The sequence below is a fragment of the Corvus kubaryi genome, unplaced genomic scaffold (assembly GCF_017639235.1).
Source record: "Corvus kubaryi isolate FWS band 111438036 unplaced genomic scaffold, C.kubaryi_AGA036_p1.0 37284, whole genome shotgun sequence".
Lineage (NCBI taxonomy): Eukaryota > Metazoa > Chordata > Aves > Passeriformes > Corvidae > Corvus > Corvus kubaryi.
The window spans coordinates 10,560,405-10,579,661 of record NW_024581088.1 but is presented as its reverse complement, the minus strand read 5'-3'; the positions used below and the strand labels follow the sequence as shown (position 1 = coordinate 10,579,661).

The window sequence follows — 19,257 nt, the reverse complement described above, 5'->3', positions numbered from 1 at the left end:
ATTGTATCTGGAAGTCTTGACACCCAATGCCCTTAAAGAAGGAAGATCAATTCAGAAAATACTTGACAGAACAAATCCACTTCGTACAGACCATTTTCCTCCATCCATTTCTGTGCCAGCTGCCTAACTTCAGCAATACAGCCCACTTTCAGTAACAGGGAAAGGATCATCTTTAATATCGCACTCACCTTTCCCAAGCTTTACTGTGGCTCCAGAATTTACCTGCTTGCTTCAGAACCAACCAGCAAATATTCTGCATACCACAGAGAATACTCAGAATGCTTTGGGTTAAGGCTGATAATCCAAACCCCTCTGAAGAGTTTGATACACATTCAGACATTCACAGATTACAGAACTGCTCAAGTTAAACAAACGTTTGCTGTTAATAACTGCAGGACAGCTTGAAGTCCCATTCTCACATCCTAATTAAGTCAGTCTCCTATCATCTAACCACAAAGCTTTTAAAACTAAACTGGCTCCTACAGATTTTATTGTGTCTCTCTCAAGCACAAAATTGGACAATTAATTTAAAATTATATTCTAAACAAAAAACAAAGCATCAAAAAACACCCAACAAAGAATCCACTATCCCAATAGATTGCAATCATTGGGATGGCAATAGTCAAATGGAGCTACACAGCTAGACTTCAAGAATAAGGAAGTTCATCCAGAGTACCCCTAAGAGAGGGAAAACAAAATTGACTGGGGCCATCCATAACATCCAGAACACTTGGAGCTGTCACTGTTCCAGCTGACCCTGTCTGTCTGCTGCAGAAACAGGTTAAATGTCTCTAAATCCACAGCTTCATTATTTTTAACTCAACCCAAAGGATAATAAAATACTCCGAGACATTAAATGGACCAGCATAAAACTAAAATCTGTAGACTACACACGGCATCACATTGGAAAGATCTGTCCCTCAAGAGGCTGAAGCAGAACCAGGAAGAACAAACCTTCCACCAGTTCAACATGTCCAGCCTGAAGCACTGATGTCACCTATTCCACAGCCAACTGTCTGGAGCACACACATACCTTTATTGTGGCATCCTCTGAAGCAGAGACCATAACACTGAAAACTGGATGGAAAATGACTCGAGTGACAGGACTCCTGTGCCCACTCAATGCATACTTCTCTGGAGGACGAGGAATCCACTCCTTAGGGTCTCGTTTCTGACCAAGAGGTCCACCTGATGTAAATTCTTCCTTAGCTTCATTCAGCTTCGATTCTAATTCCATTACCTAAGTGTATGAATTTTAAAGAGATCTTTCATCTCCAGTTTTATACAAGATCTAATTCACCTTCTTGCATTAGTAATCCAAGTAAAAACTGACTCCTAAATTCACAGGCATGGACCAAAACTGATTACCAATATTCAGTAGCACTGGTTTTAAAAATCAAACCTAAATTAATAATTTATAGTTTATTCTTTAATAATTGATAGTTAATTCTTAATAATTTAATCATTAATCATTTATTATTTTCAAATTCCCAAATATTTTCACAGGAAAAAAAAAGTTCTACAAAATTCCCTTCACTCACACACTGTACAAATACATCTGAATTACTATTGTGCCAAACTACCAAAGAAGGTCGTGCTAACAAAAGGGAATGCTACTGCTGCAGGAATTCCGTGTCCTGCTGGAGCTAGCACACACATTAACCAACAACAGAAACACTGGAGGGCTAATAAATCCTCGTTGTATTAACCTGCACAAGGGATAGGACTTCATTGTTAACACACTGATTTTAGGGGTTTTTTTGCTTTTAATACACTCTTGAGCCACTGAAGCATGACTAAGAAGAGTTTTGCACTCTCCACTTGCAGCACAATCCCCCACTGGAATGCACTGGAGCTAATGGCTCCTTCCCTCTAGGGCCATGGCCAAAGACAACGGGCAGCACTGATTTTCCCTCCGTTCTAACCCAGCCTGACCCTCTGCACACAGCAATTCCATCTCCCCGCTCACCAACTGCCTCAAGGCACCTCCTGCCTCTCCAGCTTCAGGACTGCACATGCATGTTCAGTGCTGAATGCTTTCTGTGCTTTTTATACGTGTACATCCAGCAGATCTCTACTTACCTTCTTTTGTAATCTTATAACAGATGTCCATTTTTTTTCCAGAAGTCCAGCATACTTCTTATCTAACTCTTCATTCTGAGGAGAAGCATTTAAAGAAAGAGGAAGAAAAGCACACAGAAGAACAAACATCAGAGACACAGAAGTATAACTAAATGCTGCATTTTCTTTCTATTACAAGATTACAGTCTCATGCTACAATAATCCTAAATTAGATGCAGATAACACAGACATCAGAAAATAGCCATGCCATGGCTTACTCCATGGAAGATAAAAGCTCTGAGGACTGGCTACCTTGGTCAGAGACAGATGTTAATCTACTACTATAGGGCACTTGTAAAAGCTGGAGTTATCTGCATGAATAATCCATACAAAAATTAAATCTCTTTGTAGAGATACACATCAATCCTTCCAATTTACTCAAATAATTTCAGCCTTTACCTTTCTTTTTCCATTTTAGTATAGCCCACTCCAATTCAGATTTTCTTGCATAGAAGTCATGAAACTTTTAGCAACTGCATTTTCTCTTTCCCTCAGGACCATCTAACCTATTTAGATTGCTTTCCTAAGCTTTGGGAAGAGGAGACTAAATTAGGTTGATAGATAAGGCAGATAGGGCAATGACACTAGAATTTTCAATTATAAGTATAGTGTTTCAATTTGTCATTTCTACTTATTTATTCAATACTAGTAGCAAATTGGAGAAATTAAGTCAAATTTTAACCAAGCATTTTGGAAAAAGAACAATGCAAGATATGTAATAAAGAAAAGGCAAGGATTTATCCAGAGGATTTATCCAGCACACGGAAGTTTATTACTTAATCCAGCTGTAGCCATATAAAATGCACACCCCCTATGCTAATAGGTGGCAAAGTTAAAAATTATACCAAATCATCTGTGACAAAGGCAAATCAACAGAATGAAGTTGAAAGAAATGACTGGTCTGAGCCATTGGCATCTGTACAGTCTATGCAAACAGAGCTGCTTACCAGAGCTGGTCACACAATCACAGAATCACAGACTGGTTTGGGCTGGAAGGGACCTAGAATCTCATTTTGTTCTACACCCCTGCCATGGTGGGGGACACCTTCCACTAACTGCTCCAAGCCCCATCCAACCTGGCCTTACTGGATGATGAACTCCTGTGAACTGTTTCAGCCTGCCCTCGTACTACTTGGTTACCCAAGAGACCCAACAACAGACTAAGGCAATGACTTAACTCCTGACCCACCTCAAATCTCAAAAGAATCTTCCAACATTGGCTCTGTATGATAAAGCAGAGGACGAAAGTAATCCAGTTTTGTCTTCCTGTTTCTTAAAGATTCCCACTGAAGTCAGTCTCCAAAGCTGCACAGTCTCAGACCATTTCAAATCTGGTTATAAAACCATTTGCTCAGAAATGGTCAACTCGCCCAACAATTACTTTTCCCTTTTCTGGCAAGGCAATAAGCTGTGTGAGTTCATCACCTCCAGTTCTGAAACTGTCTGAGCTAACAGGCAGGTAGTAGACACACAGGTTCAGAACAGATCCAAGTGCCATAAAACTGACAGACTTGTACATTAAAATATAGACGAAGAATCTTGTTTGAACTCACCACATCTAATTCAGCTTCCTTTTTAAAAACCGAATATGCCTCCTCATAGCCATTGGAACGGAGGTAATCTGCTATCGCTCGATTTCTACAAAGCAACATTTTAAATACAATTTAAGGAATCAAAGAAAGCTTGTCATCACAACATAGCGCATTCTGATCAGATCCTTGTCTACGTTCCAAAGTAAAAGAGCAAAAAATTGCCAGACTTTACTCAAGATAAATGTAGAATTCACGGATTGCAGCTTATATTGCAATGTGCTTACTGCAAATTGAAGAATCCATTTTTTATGCCATCAGTAATCTTGAAATTATATTTTCATCATTTCCCAATTCTAGTTTCAAATACCAGCAGTTCTATCAAAAATAAAGAGTAGAGCGATCCAAACCACAACACACAGTACTTAAAGGGCATATGAACAGAACCACTCTAAAATCTATTTGGAAACAAATGCTAATAATTTAAGCTTAATGAAAATGCAACACGAACTTAAAAACTGATTCCTTACAGTTCATCTCGTTGCCTTTGTGACAGCACCATCGTGGCTGAGATGTCAGGTTAACGTGATCGAGCAGTGGCTTCTCCTCAAGAGCTAAAGTCTTGGGAACCCAGGATCCACAATTCAGTCTGCCACAGTGGCTTAAATCACAAGTATTTCTCCAGATGTGAAATCCAATAGGAAATCCAGAGGCATTCAACACAGAAGATTCAATCCATCTACAAGGAGGAGAAAGAAACATCATTTGTTTCATTGAAACAAGCATTCCTCTGGCAGCTTTCTTAGATTTATCCAAACAGCATCTTTAAAGACTCCGGCTCTACCCCAGCATGGGGCCCTTGCAGCTACAGTGCTGCACAACTGTAGCACACAAATGACTTCTCCCACTCCAGTACCACCACCTGAGGAAGTTCCGAAGAGGCATGGATTAAGAGACAATACTGGTTTTCTTTTCAGTCATGTGTTGATGCAGTTTACCTATAGCTAATATTTCATCTTGCCCACATTTAGGGCACAGCAAATTTTTAAACAGTTCTTCAATCTTATCAGAGTGGCACCATTACCACGGGGAGAGCTGCCACAGGCCCGTTACTGCAGCTGGGCTCAGGGAATGGTGTGATCACAACACCTCTGGCAACGCCAGCCAATTCGGGATACGGCTGGAACCCAACATGCTTGAGATAGTTGGGTGCAGCCGAGCTGTGCCTTTGCAAAACACACACTCGTTAGTATCCTTTGATGCAGAAACACGAACTGCAGCATTCTCAGTGCACAACCTGCTTCAACCGGGCAGCTTTAACCTCTGCCACACTGACATCACCAAACCCATGTTGGCAGTGCTGCCTCTGCTTTCTGCACTGCAGGGACCTTGTGAGCACCATGACCATGGGAAGTGCTGAAATGGCACTTCTTGCACACCTGGCAGGTTCTGTACAGAACTCATCATTCACTCAAGCTGTTCAGCAAGTCTGACCGACCAACCAGCTTTCAGCACCGAGATAAACTGAGGCAACATACAGAGGCTCACAGACAGCAGGTGGGTTTGCAAACGTTCTACTAACTGCTTGAGGACGTGCATGCTCCCGCTCCCTCACCTCTGCCCCTCCCTAGACACACAGGTATGCCGAGTTCAGTATCACAGCTCAATAACAATTTTAGTAAGGAGCCTCTTTTAAACAATAGTCTGCTATGAAAAAAGTCAAGAAAATACTAAGCTCCTATCATTAATGGCTACTTATTCATCACAGGGGATCAGAGGCTTCTTTCTAAACCTATCTAGGCCCTGCTGTCTGCTTCAAAATGAGCTTAAGCTGCAAGTTGCTTGCATTCCACCCTGCTGGTGGATCTTCTACGTCAAATGCTGCACACCATAATACTGCCCTACAAGCCAGTTAGAACAGGAACACTCTGAACAGGCAGTACCGCATTTAATTAGTCTAACCTCTTCCCCAATAGCTATTTCAGAAACAATTCAGCTGAAAACTAACAGCACAGGCTGCATCCTTCAGAGAACAGAAGCAAACATTTCACTTACTCTTGTCAATACCTAATTCATGCCAGGTAAAGAGAGAGTTGGGTTTCAAGAGATGTCCCGTGCTCAGCCCAGAGTCAGAATATCACATGCAAATCAATGGAAATTCAGTGAATATCAAAAATAACGTCCTGCAGAGGGCGCCGCGGCGGGACAGCCCGCGCTGAACCGGGCTCGGGCTCGGGCAGGGGCAGCGCAACGAGACCGGGCACCTCCGAACGCACGGCAGCACTTCTGGAAGCGCCCAACAGCACAACGCAAAGACACAAACGTCCAACATCTGCCTCTAGGACTGCCAGGGTGAAAATCTGAAGGTCGGGTTTGTATTATGAACCTCCACTAGCAGTGAATGTCTAGTAAATCCAGTGCCAGCATACTGGCTCCAGTAAAAATCCCAGTATCTCATCAATTTTGTTGCGGCATCTGGGAGATGCAATTATAGCACTTGTCTAAAAATAACAGCAACTGTGTTTGTAAGGCCATCCTTCACATATCACCTATTTAGAAATTCATTTTCCCTGTCAAATATAAAGTAACCCCAACTTCTCCCATATCCACCTCCCAACACCTGGGCTGCTCCACAGTCTAACTCTGAATTGTTAGTGAGAAACAGATCCTAGTACTAGATAAATTCCAACAGCTACAGGGCAAAACAGCTACTCCTGCTATAAGCAAATTACAGCTGAGCCAAAGCCACCAACCAACTGATCTACAGTATCTCGCTCCTCCAGAAAGGGTCTGTTCCAAGCACCCTGCTCAGCATTCCTAATTTTTTAACTACAAAGCCACCTAAATAGCAGGCAAAGTATTTTTAGGGCTGCCTCCTTCATAGACAAAAACAGAACAAACAAACCAAAACCAAAGCCCACCACAAACAAACAAAAACCCCCATACAAATAACCCACTCAAGCAAAACCATCCAAACCCAAAAAGCCCAAAAGGACCAACATTCATTATACACCTGTGCCACTATGTGCACTGCATTTTTTTTAGCTGGAGCAGACTTTGTGACATACAGGCTTCAGCGAAGCAAGACTAACCAGTCCTCCTTCATCACCTATCAGTCACCACCATGTTACCCGCAAACAACTCAGCCATGAGAGGCAGCCAGGACTCTGGGGGAACACAGGGGAACAAAAACAACCCACAAAAACCCGCCACCTGCTCATTACATCTTGCCTGAATCTGGTCACTTTGTATCAGCATCTTACTGTGACCGAGGCAGTGTCAAGACAAGAGTTAGATCTTCTTTTGAAAGCAAAGGTATCTTTGCATGAGAATTTTACTTTGCTCTCTATTAAATACAGGAAAAAGCACAATGAACTTAGAGAGCCACCCATGGAGTAACAGCTACTAATCAAGTGTGAACCAGGATGTGCCTTTTATTAATACCCACTTACACTCCTCCAAGTTGTAGTTTCTAACTTAAAACCTATCTGATTCCCTATCAATAGTCTGCAAATATAAAACCACTAAGTGGCAAACCTCTGCACAAAGACAATAACAGAGGGCTACAGGTGTTCTCAGCAAGATCTGGTGTCTTTGTAAAGTAAGCCTTTTAAAACTGGGAGCTGGCAGAACACCTGTCACTGGCACAGGTACGACACATGCAACGGTCACCTCTCACTCCTCCTGGCAGCGCAGGACCTGCACGGTTTTCTAGAACAACACAAACCATTCCTTACCTATACACAACATACTCCTCAGCTCCACTAACAGCAGCAGATACTCAGCAGGCAACTTGCACCTCATCCCAAGTGCCCACCTTTCTACTCAGCTACAGATCAGCTTTTATACTTAGGACTGGCAGAAACATCAGAGCAGTAAGCATAGCAGACCTACTTCAACCCTTCAGTGCTGCAGGACTACAGAGTGGCACACTGAAGCACAATCTTTAAAAAGAAATTAAATTAAGAGACAGCCAAGAATCATCACAGGCCGGAATTTTTCCCTGCACAAGCTTCTAAAACACAGAATTATTGATGAAGAGCAACAAACTGAGCAGAAATACCTGAAAAACAGAAGAATCCTCTCCTGTAAGGGAAGGTGGAAACAGCATAGGGCAGGTTCCTCTCATTTGAAAAAAAAATAAATGAGACCTTCTGTCTCTTCACATCTGACCGTCCCCCTTCTTCCTAAACCAGGGTTCAGAGATTGCTGAGCTTCACCACACCAGGCTGTTGCTGCAGCCAGCTGCCCTGGCCACGAGCCTGCCCCCGCTGCACTAAGGACATGCTCACGGCCACTGCAGCGGCTCCGAGGCCCCGGCTGTGCCCAGCCGGTGCCACCTGGGCAGCACACGCCCCTGTGCAAGCGGCTGCGAGCAGGGCACCCAGCCAGCCCCACGCCACGCTGGCACCGGGCACCACCGACCTGGCACGGACAGGAACACCCTCTTCCCCAGGGCGACTAAGAGGATTCAACAGACAGCTGCTGCTTCCTGGCTTCAAACACTGGGTTCTTCCACTGATGGGTATCAGTGTGGTTCAAATGCTTCCTAGATTACTGGAAAACTTCACAATAACTTAATGAGAGACCTGCACATGATTCATAAATGCACCAACAGCAAAATGAAACAAGTTCAGCTCCATTTGTTAGCTGAGACAGCTCTACAGGAGGTATCCAAGCACAATAGCTACACGCTCAGTCACAGCAGTGAGGTAGGGAAAAAATAATCACTTTCAGGCAAGAGATTCCCCTCAGTTCATTATATGTCATGCCAATAAATGATACACCTTGGCTTGTAGGTATTTCTATGACTGTGTTCATACTTGCTTCAGGAGACACTTAAGTATTTTCCATAAGTATTCTCCAAATAAGACTGAGAAACAGATTATGGATCCAAATTAATTAACCAGCATTTTAGTCTCAACCTGCCAAAAATACTTACTTATTTACCAGAACTAGCATCAAGCAAGAGCAAAGTTACCAGAATTAAAATTCCTAAAAGTGCCTATTCTGTACACACAAAAAATCAAATCTAGTCTCTAAATTTCTTCAGAGTTCACTATGATTTTGTTTAGCAGAGTATACTGGATACTAAACAGTATTAAAATTTGGGTTATAAACCTAAGCCCTTCCAAATCCACATTTTCATAAATGTATCCTGAGGTACCAAACTACACTATCACAACAAACCTCAGTATCTTCCGCAGGATTTTGTCACTAAGTTCCGTTCAAGGTTCTCCACTGTCTTCCTCTGCTCCTATCAAGTGTATCAAAAACACTTTTAAGGACCAACACCATAAACAAACCCCTAAAATGGTTCAACTGACTAACAATGCCCATTTCTGCCGTTCAGAAAAAGTCAGAGTAGAAGTCACTCCCAGCTGAGCTGTGATCCATCTCACCCACCGTGAGATCCACACTCCCCTCTCCCAGGAGCGATGGCACAGCAAACCCAGCTGTCAGTGCCTCTGTCACTGGCTACCACAGCGAGGGGTCAGAAAACCAACACAAGAACCATGCAGTGACATACAGAGAACACCAAGCCCCTCCAAGTTCATGGTGAACCAGTGTTCCTCACAGACATGTGCAGGTCCTAACCACAGTTTTAAGGTCACCTCAATAAAGCTGCAGAGTAATCTGAAGATGTATTACATTATAATGTAATATATTCTAACCATCAAAAGTTCAATTTCCCAGACTTCTCATGGCCTGAGTTACTTAGATTACTTAAACCAGGACTCCTTTCACCAAGAGAATCCTCATCAGCACCACAGTGTCTTGTCACACCACAAGAACTCCTGGCTCTTCATCATTCTGGTAATTTCAGTCCTCAAACTTACACAAACATTTGTTTACCAGCTACTAAAAAAAGCTGTCACTCAGCCTTATTATGTTCTTAAGCACTTCTCCTAACTCCCGTAATTCCCACAGGCACATTTGTCCCTCATGTATTTTATTATTTCTCTCTTACCTTTTTAATTTTTATAAGTTAAACCGAGAAAATCAGCTTTAACTTAATTCCTTGGTTCACAACTCTGGCAGCAGCAGTGAACTGTTCCATACACCAGCACCACCACCCCGGGTTCACTCTGCTGCTGCTGTCCAGCAATCTCATCTGGTAGTGCATATCCCAAACATACATTCATGGCTCCTCCAGGAACTTAACAGTAAATTAATTCAATTTCTGCAGTTTTTATGACTGTTGCTCAGGCTCCATAAACAGTCTTCCCCACAAAAAAACAAGCTATGTACACTAAACACATAACTGTAGCTCATTACATTAAAAATTAGAAAAGATACGTGGCATCAATTACAGAGCTAAAGCATCAGCAGATACAGAACAGACCAGCAGAGTGCAGCTCTGAAAGCTCAACAAAGCTTTAGCTCAGCACTGCTGTGCTTTAGGAATTGTACTTTTTTGCCTTTTTTTGCAGAATCCTAATACTTTAATTAACTCAGCTACAAGACCACTTTGTCCGTAAGTATTACTATGACAACATTTTTAATAATATTCTACAAGAACATTTATTGAAGGAAACAAAATCTGAGGTCCCATTCTCAGATTGCCAGCTCAGGCACACCTAATACAAAGCATTTGGGTGTTAAAATGGCACACGCACCATCATCAACATCAGGAACACAAACTGAGTTCACATTGTGAAATCAATTAAGAGTTTTCCATTACTCACATTCAGGTTCAAATTTAAATCTTAATTTATAATTTAAAATTTCAATAACCTGTACAAGAAGTAAAACATTTTGGACTGTTAATCTACATGCTACCAACTTTCAAGTAGTTTCTCTAACGCATTCTATCATTCTTAAAATGTTTTTTTACCTCAAAGAAAACTCCTGCAGTTTACTTCTAAATTGTTAATATACCCAAAATCCTACTTCAGTTAGCTCTGTCTCTTCAGCTAATTTTACAACTCCAGTGAAAAGGCTAGTCACTTATGAAAACCAAAGGCCACCAAAAAGAGTAACTGAATTGATATAATCGGAATTAAATTCCACAATTCTTTAACGTTAAAGGATCCATTTGTGCATTAGTAAAAGAGAAACTCTTGTTGCATTGTCTCTTGCTACATGGCTGGCACAGGAGATCCTTGAAAGGTTCTTCGACAGTGTATCCTGTTTCACAACATTAACAAGAGAACTTAAAGTGGTTATTTGGGAGTATTCCCAGCAATTAGAGCTACAGTCCTTATGGAAGAACTAGACTGCATGAATTGTTCTCCTACACCTCTGGATTATGTTGCTAAATTCTACCAAGTACTTAAGAACACTTCCTTTTAAGTTAAACTAATTTTTAATGGGTCTGATTTTCTTTTAAAGCCCATAAGCAAAAAGCTGCTTTATCAGACTCAAGCCACAGAATAGGACAACTCTTTCCACAAATGAACTCAAAGCCAGATTCCATAGAAGTGAAGTAATATCCACGTTTCCGTGGCATAACTATTAGGACCTGAAAAGGGTTCCTAGATACCTCTCTATCTGTTGATAGGAAAGAAAAACACTAACAAGTAAAATAATCCAATTCCTCTCCTGCCTCCACCTTGCCCCCTGTTACTGCAGGAAAGCTCATCCACAGTAGAATCACCCAGGCACAGCCATGCAGCCGCTCCTAGTGTGGCAAACAGACCTTATCCTAGAAAACGTTGGTATCCATCACCTGCTAAGCTGGCAGGGATGAGTCAGGGAATATGAGAAAGCTACTCATTTATGAGCTGGATTAATCTTTTTTTTTTTTCCCCCCCACTTTTCAGCCTACATCTGTAAAGCTGGCTGAGGGATTACGACGAAGTGAGCTCCAACAACTATCTGATTTGGGAAAAACAAAACAAGAACCAAATCTGATCTGAATTACAACTCTGAGCCTTATTTTTAATTCATATGTTTAGTAAGCCTGTTATTCTGCAATTAAGGGAAGTCTCAAAATGCCCGTAGGTCAACACTTTGCTTGATACATCAATGTAATATCCACAGAGTACAGCATTCTGTGCAGTCTTTGTAATAATTCACAAAAAACATTTTCTGTTTCAGTTCAGTTACAGGTTTATCAAAGGAAATAGATTTTAACATGAAAAAAGTGAAAAATTTTATGTCTGTTTTCTTCCCCATTTCACCTACACATACAGTTTTTGCTAAAAACCTGATACAGTAGTTTAGTTCTGAAAATAATTCAACACCGAATCCATGGGGAACGAGAAAGCAATCTGTAGCAGATCAGATATAATGCCTATGTTCCAAAGACTTGGAATGCAGGTTGCAATTACATCTGAAAAATAAAGCTAAGGAATGTCATCAAGATGCTATAAAACAAGAGCAAGTTGGCTGCTCCATGCAGCATGCTGCCTAAAGAAACGCCTGTGCATTTTGAAATCAACTCCTATGCCCGTCTGCTTTCCCATATTATCTCAAGCTAAGTTTTTAACACATCACTGGCAGTCACTACCCACCTTTAGGCCTGTAAAACAACAAAACACATTTTTGGCCTCGTTACCTTCCCAGGCACCAATGCTAAATGACTTTGAGGAATCTGGACCAAATTTGCTTGGAAAATACTTTTTTTTAAAAGAAGACTTTAAATTAATTCAAACTTGACATTTTTTCTACATGTATCACTTCAGTTTTGCAATTCTGATAGAAGCATGATACAAGTAATTCTCAGGAGAAACATCTTGAGCACTGTCACATCATCTAATTTTAGAGCCTTTGAGCTTCCTCCAGGTCAGAGCTCCAGCCTGAGGTCTGTGTATAGGCTTTGGGGGAAAACATCCTTCTTCTAACCTGCCTGTTCAGTTCTATGTGAAAATGCAGGTAAATTTAGCTACCAATAAATGAACAACCTGGAAAAACTCAGGCTGCAGTAGAAAACCAAGCTTTAACATGCGTGAAAACGTTTTTGACCTAGCACTCTCCACATTGCTCTCAGTGTGTTGTGACAGTGGTAGGACAGCAAGTAGGGGTAGTGTTATGGGGCTCGATATTACATGTTGCTACTCAACACTTGCTCAGAGCAAAGCACGTAAGGGTCAGCTGGATGACTTAAGCAGGATATTTTTCAGTATCATTACTGCTAGGTCAAACAACACATACATATTTTGGGATAGCAATTCTAGACCACCAAGAGAAGAGTGCTGCACTCAGATTTGTCTGTCAGCAGGCATGCAACTGGATTTGAACTTTATTGTTTTCAATTTTTCCTCCCATACTTCTCTGGCTTGAAAAATTAAGTAACAGATTTATAACTGTAAAGGAGGTCACAGGACTATATTCAAATTTAAATAATTCAATCATTAAACTGCCTGTTATACTGGAAATGTGATATTAACAAAAATGACTGTGAATTGATTAAATTTATATAGAAAAATATCTGGAAGGAAACTTAAAAGGAACACCTAAGTTAATACTTTAGAAACAGGAGAAGGTGTAAACCACAAAGAAATCCAAACAAGAACTTAAGACAGACCTTCCACTCTTCAATCATGAGAACACTGTTGGTCCTTTACCCATTTTCGAAGCTCGTTGGCCAAAAATGGCTTCACTTGCCCAGAGGGGGAGGGGAAAAAAAAACCAAAACCAAAAAGCTCATCAAAATTGTCTATCTTCTTCCATTACAGGCAACAGTGTTCAACCTCTCATGACACTAGTACCAAAAATAATGAAATCAGGGTTCTGGTAGAAGGTGTCTCATCTTTCTTATCACCCACCTTCACCTACTACCCTCCTGCCTCTAAAACAGAGCTGAAGGTGAAAGAATCAGAAACTTCTACCATTACTGATTTAATAGACACCATCTGTTTAAAATACATACACACACTCATTAATGACATCATCCCCTTAATAGATTACAAGGATATGAGCATTTAAACAAACCAAATTGTTTATGCAATCTCTTTCTTTACCACAAAAAGCAGGTGAATCCAGCACAAGACAAGCTGCCAGTGTCGTTTCTTTATGGAAGAAACATTTATCCGCAGCAAACAGCCTAGATGCTTCCAGCTGATTTTCCTCTAGTCTTAAAGAAGGATAAACTTAACACCTTTGCTTTAGCATTAAGCAGAAAAACAAGGCAGAGGCAATCTCGGGGCGAGGTGAGGGGGGGAGGAACACCTGTCTAATTAAACCAAAAGAACTTAAGGTTTGTGGAGCACAACAGGAACAATTAACATGGATACAAGAGGCAAGGTATAAATAATCCCAGTCATGAATGCCCCTGTGCTATCCCAGATGCAAACCAGTAGAGCACCACCCCACAGAGCCACAGAGCCTGTCACCTACCTCACAAGAGGTGTGACAGCTGAGTCACCAACCAGCCCCAGAACAAGAGGTGCCTCTGAACAGCCTTCGACCAACTCCCTCAGCAGGGACCTACTTAACAACGGATGCAAGGAAATTACAGGACAGACACTGCTGCTGCACCACCTACAAACCTCAACCACGGATGGTCCCATCTCTGGAAATACCTTCTCAAGGCTGCAGCAAGTAGATACTAGTTAAAAATATCAGATAAGCCTTCCAGAATCAACACAATCACAACCACAAAGATGTATTTATTACATTCATTAAATTACAATCCTTATCCAAAGTCCACAAGCAGCCAAGCCAAGCTGCAGGGCTCACTCAGAAGCAGTACCATTAAGAAGGAAATGGCGAAAATAATTCCAAATGTATTAACTAGCAGGTACTCTGAATTAATAACGCTGATATTTTTACAGTTATACATGCATCAGTGCTCTTGGTATTTATTGGTCAATGTGACAATGCTGTGCACAGCAATAATTTTGGAAGGACTGCATGCTTACAGGCCCAAGGAAATGGAGTTCAGCATACACTTACTTAAGTAACATTTTTCTTTGAAATTTCCTGACAGTACATGCCAGCAGGAAGCTAAATGATAGGTGGCTTCCAAGACGGTGAACTAAAAGCAAGAGAGCCTAAGTCACACCTACCTAATCCCTTAAGGAGAGAGCAGGAGGTTTAAAAAAAAGAAAACAGAATGAGCTTTTAAACATTATGAATGAGACAAACATTGCCTCATCTAAGGTCCTGCCTCAACTGAGAGGAAAAGGTCCTTCTTTAAACAACCGAGATAAGATACAGGTTAGCAATACACGTCTGTTGGGCTAACCCGCAGCAGCTGGCATCTCCAGGGTAAAACTGGAACTCTATTCTTCATCAGACAAAATCCTGGTTATCGCCAATGTTTCTAACATGTACTGTTCATCAGTTGGTCTTAGAACATGGCAGGAATGAAGAAAAGTTTTGTTCTAAAATAACTAATATGTGAAAACCAGACATTTAACCCAACCTCGGCTCAGGACCCCACCATTAAGCTGACAAAACAGAGCTACAGCTCCCATCACACCTCTGCACCCCAGTGGTGGCACAATCCTGCCCACAGAGCATGGCCATTCATGCTCCCCTAGCATGGAAAGCATTCAGAGCAAGAATTCTGAGGAAACAGCTTTATGTACTTAAAATTAAATTTAAACAGGTCAGGATTGTATCTTAGTGTAAATGCTTATTTTTAAAAACTTGAAGTGTAGCCTACTCTGTCAGGCAGATCAAAAGACAAAGCAACATCACCGATGAATCCCCATTTCCCTTGTGTCAGGCAATGAAGTAGCTCCTGAGAAAGCCCCTGAACCCAGGCAAGGCTTCACCAGCGCAATACATTTTTAGTAGTCAGGTTGTCCTGCCGGTGATACTTAAGCTCTTACAAAAAGGAGAAAGAGGAGGCAGTTGCAACGTCACTGACAGATCTGCAACTATGGACAGTGCATAGCCTACTGCTTCTCTACAACAAACCTCACAGGAGAGTCCCAGAACCATTCTATCAACACACATGGCTCTGATCCTTAGGAAAGATCTTCAGTTGCCATCACAAATTACATGTTAGAGGCTGGAAACTCCCCCGCACCCCATAGGAAATCTGAAATTATTCTCTATTAATAATAATTACTGATTTCTATTGTCCTCTTGATTTCCTGAATTTAGGCCTACACAGTTCTTATTTTCAGCCTGACAAGTATTTCAGTGCCCACTTCATGGACACTTCAGCTGCTCTCCCAGTCTTTGCCTTTAGTTTAGAAAATGGGCCTGAAGCTCACCAAAGCAGGAGAGAGCTGACCTAAACTGAACTATTCCAATGTCACTCTCCTTCTTACTATGGTAATTCCAACCCCTCTAGTTCAGGAATATAGGGCAGCTACAGAGGGTTGTAAAAAAAACTTACAAACATATGCAGTCTGTACCTGAGCTACCCTGAGGCAGACAGGTCCAGCTATTGTTTGCTCAGAATATTCCACAAGAGGTACAAATACATTATAATTAAAGATGGACATTGGCTGTGGAGTTCTTCATGGAAGACAAGGCTGGAGTGCTGAACAAGGCAGTCAGCAGATGTTGATTCTGGAGCTGTCCCATTCATAGCAAGTTGGATAGACAGCAAGCTGAGAGCAAAGACACAACCTGAGTCCCCAGGCTGGGAGGAGCACAGGAGCCAGGACAGGCACAGGAATCAGCAGGACAGGCAAGACAGAGCTCATGTGCAGGCAGAAAGGAACTACTGATGCCTTTTGCTTCTGTAGAACCCAAATGAACAAGTTACTCCTGTAGAAAAAGTGACTGCCATCATTTCAAGGGCAAAAATCAACCAAAGCTGTTAAGATGGCAAGTGTTTTACCGGGTTCTTCATCGGCCTTAGCCTGGATATGCATTAGACTCAGGTACTGAGCTCATGCAGCCACTGAATCCTGGAAGATCTACTCCAAGTGAACGAACTAGAAATAATGCAGAAGCCACTGTCCCTTATTTTAATTTTGGGCATACTAAGAGAAACATAGTCTCTTGTGTGCCCATCTCCTGTCACAAACTGCACTCCAGAACTGAGACCCCCATGAAAAAGCAAAATCTCAGTCTGCTTCAGAATCATCCGTGTTCAATGCTGTACTTGCTCCAATCAACACTGAAATCAGATGGGAATGCCATGAGGTACATGTGGAACAGGAGAGCACTTCCACAAGCAGCCCTTCCTAGGTGCTTCCTCCAATCCCTATTGTACTCCCCAAATCCTTTGTTCTAACGCCTTTCCTACACAACTTTAAGCAATAGTACCCAAGGGGGACAGCAATGCTCTTACAGAGCTACAGTGCTCAAAAGGGCTTCGAAAATCTTGAGATGTTATTTTACAAGAACTCGGCACATGACGAAGGGCAATGCAATCTAGTCTGTACACTGACAGCAGTCACTCCACTGTGGTCACCAGAGAAACCAGGGATTGTCTTTTCCTGTGTGCCCACCCATAATCCGGTCTAACCAAGAAGTTCCATGAACAAATAACAGCATGAAGCCACAATACAGGGGCTTCTCTAGATTCCAGAGAATCTTGTGTGTGAAACACCAGCGCAAAAATTGTAATTCTTATCTAAAGTGTAAATAAAATCAATTCAACAAGTGAATATCTAAGTGGATAAATTGAAGCGGTTATCAGACAAAAAAAATCCGGCTTTGCAACAGTGACTGGTCACTTCTCACTGCCAGACAAATCAAAATCCATCCTGCAGAAAAAACCAGCCTCAGAACAGAATGTGAGATTTGTTTCATTTCCGAAGCTTCCTGCACCATTAGATTCTTCCCTAAAGAAGAGACTTCATTGTTACGGCAATTAGTATTCCTCCACCCCGGCAAAGGGAGAAAAAAAAAGCTCTGAAAGGGTAATCGAGCCATTTCGCAGCTTTGCCTCCTTACTCCACCCAGTCTCTTCCCTGCTCAATGGCTGCTCACAGCATCCACAAACATGGGAACAGCAACAGAAACACACAAAAACGAGATGCCTAAGAACAAGCCGGATATTTGCAATGCATCTTACAGTTTAAAAATATTTTCTTTGTTTAGCTCCCCAACATAATTTTCCTATTTAACAAAATCACTCTAAGGGCAAATAACATTCTGACAGCAGACCCTCCCTCTCCCGAAAACCAGCCAAATGCTGCACAATCATTTACAAAATGATCATGAGTGAACGGAGGTTCTTTAACCACCACCTCCTAATGCCATGAACAATACTGTCATAGGAACATGCACTTAAAAGAATCACCACAAAAATACGTATTTTAGCCAGGTCAATATGCCCAAACATTTAATTATATTAAAATAGTGTTTATTAAAGATTTTTAATATAGCTTAGATTAACCTTCTCCCATCCCTAGTAGGTAATTCATTATGAAAGGACTTGACCTGCACCAACCAAGCCCACTACTGCAGCACTATAGGCAAGAAAATGGTTCGAGTGATACCATGGCAAAGAAAGGGAAGGTGTCACATTATTATTGGTATTAAAGGTCAATTTAATTGCATCCACCTTAAACAAAAAAAAAACCAAAACAAAAAAAGAAAGAAAAACAAAAAAAATCTCACGCCCACAGAACTGAACAAACCCTAAACTTTTCAAGGGAGGCACCACTCCCACCCCCCAACTTCCATCAAAAGCTTTGCCTGCGTATAACCTCCTGCTGAAACAAAACCTCGGGAGCAGCAATTAATACAGGATTTTAGCAAACTCGATTGCTATTATAAGATTTTCAGGGGAAGCCTGTGCACCTGCAGCCATCCAGGCAGTGATATGACCCCCAGAAGGAGAGATTAGACCTCCCTCCCCCGTTTTACTGCAGCTGGTTCTGAAGGTCTGAGCCACCTCCTATCGCTGCTGCCCTGCTGAGCACTGCAGGAAAACTGGGGATGCGAGACAAATTCTGAAACAACACCTACTCCTTTCCCTGGATTATTAATTCTCGTCTTGTTTTCGGTGCCGCGGCCGCGCTGGCGATTTGGGCCATCGCCCGACGCCCGGCCCTGCCCGGGGAGAGGGTGACAGGGGGAAACCCCCGGCAGGAACCGGGGAGGGATGCTCGGGGTCCCCTCCGCGCACGCACCGGGCCCATCGCCCCTGAAAGCTTTTTTATCGCTATTAACCCTGGCCCATCGCCTCCTCCAGGTATTTGCTAAGTCACGGACGGAGCGGCGCGGCCCGCGGGGGGGGGACACGGGCCCGGCGGCGGCTCCGCGCCCGCCCCGCCGCTCCCGCCGGGCCCTGTTTTCCTGCAGAGTCACCGCGGGAGCGGGGCCGGGGGCCGCGGGGAGCGGGGGAGCCGCGCCCCGGCCCCCAGAACCCCCCCACACCGACCCGGGGGGAGGACACCGGGCCGGCCCCCCCGCCCCGCCCGGTCCCTCCTCACCAACGGGCGCGGCCGCCATTTTGAGAGCGAGGAGAGAAGGGGGGGGAGCGGGGCGAGGGCGGGGAGCGGGAGAGGAGGGGGAGAGCGGAGAGGAAAGCGGCGGCCGCTCGGGCCCCGGGCCGGGACAACCCGCGGGCCGTTGGGGCGGCGGGCCCCAGGCTTACCGAGCCCCGCCAGCACCGCCGCCTCGCTGTGCTGCGCGGGGCCGGCGCCACCCGCCTGTCCCACTCACCGGCGCGGCGTCCCGGTGCGGGGTCGGGGTCCCGGTGCGGGGTCGGGGTCCCGGTGCGGGGTCCCGGCGCTCGGGGACGCTCCGCTCGCTCCGCGCTGTCAGAGGCGCCGCGGCCGCCGGGAGGGAGGGCGGG

At 43.2% G+C, this 19,257-nt stretch overlaps 1 protein-coding gene and 1 long non-coding RNA gene across 2 annotated transcripts in view; one reads left to right on the top strand and one right to left on the bottom strand.

The window, feature by feature from the left end:
• Positions 1 to 19,257, bottom strand: part of PAFAH1B1 (platelet activating factor acetylhydrolase 1b regulatory subunit 1) — a 28,668-nt gene extending 9,411 nt beyond the window's left edge. The window contains exons 1-5 of the mRNA XM_042026522.1: positions 19,125 to 19,257; positions 4,181 to 4,389; positions 3,675 to 3,759; positions 2,083 to 2,157; positions 1,034 to 1,240 (exon numbers count right to left, since the gene is read on the bottom strand). Of these exons, the coding sequence (XP_041882456.1) occupies positions 1,034 to 1,240; positions 2,083 to 2,157; positions 3,675 to 3,759; positions 4,181 to 4,212 (399 nt within the window). The 5' untranslated portion in view covers positions 4,213 to 4,389; positions 19,125 to 19,257. The remainder of the gene's footprint in view (positions 1 to 1,033; positions 1,241 to 2,082; positions 2,158 to 3,674; positions 3,760 to 4,180; positions 4,390 to 19,124) is intronic.
• The window catches only part of LOC121663821, a 30,473-nt gene continuing 29,568 nt past the window's right edge, over positions 18,353 to 19,257 (top strand). The window contains exon 1 of the long non-coding RNA XR_006015767.1: positions 18,353 to 18,651. This is a non-coding gene — a long non-coding RNA (uncharacterized LOC121663821). The remainder of the gene's footprint in view (positions 18,652 to 19,257) is intronic.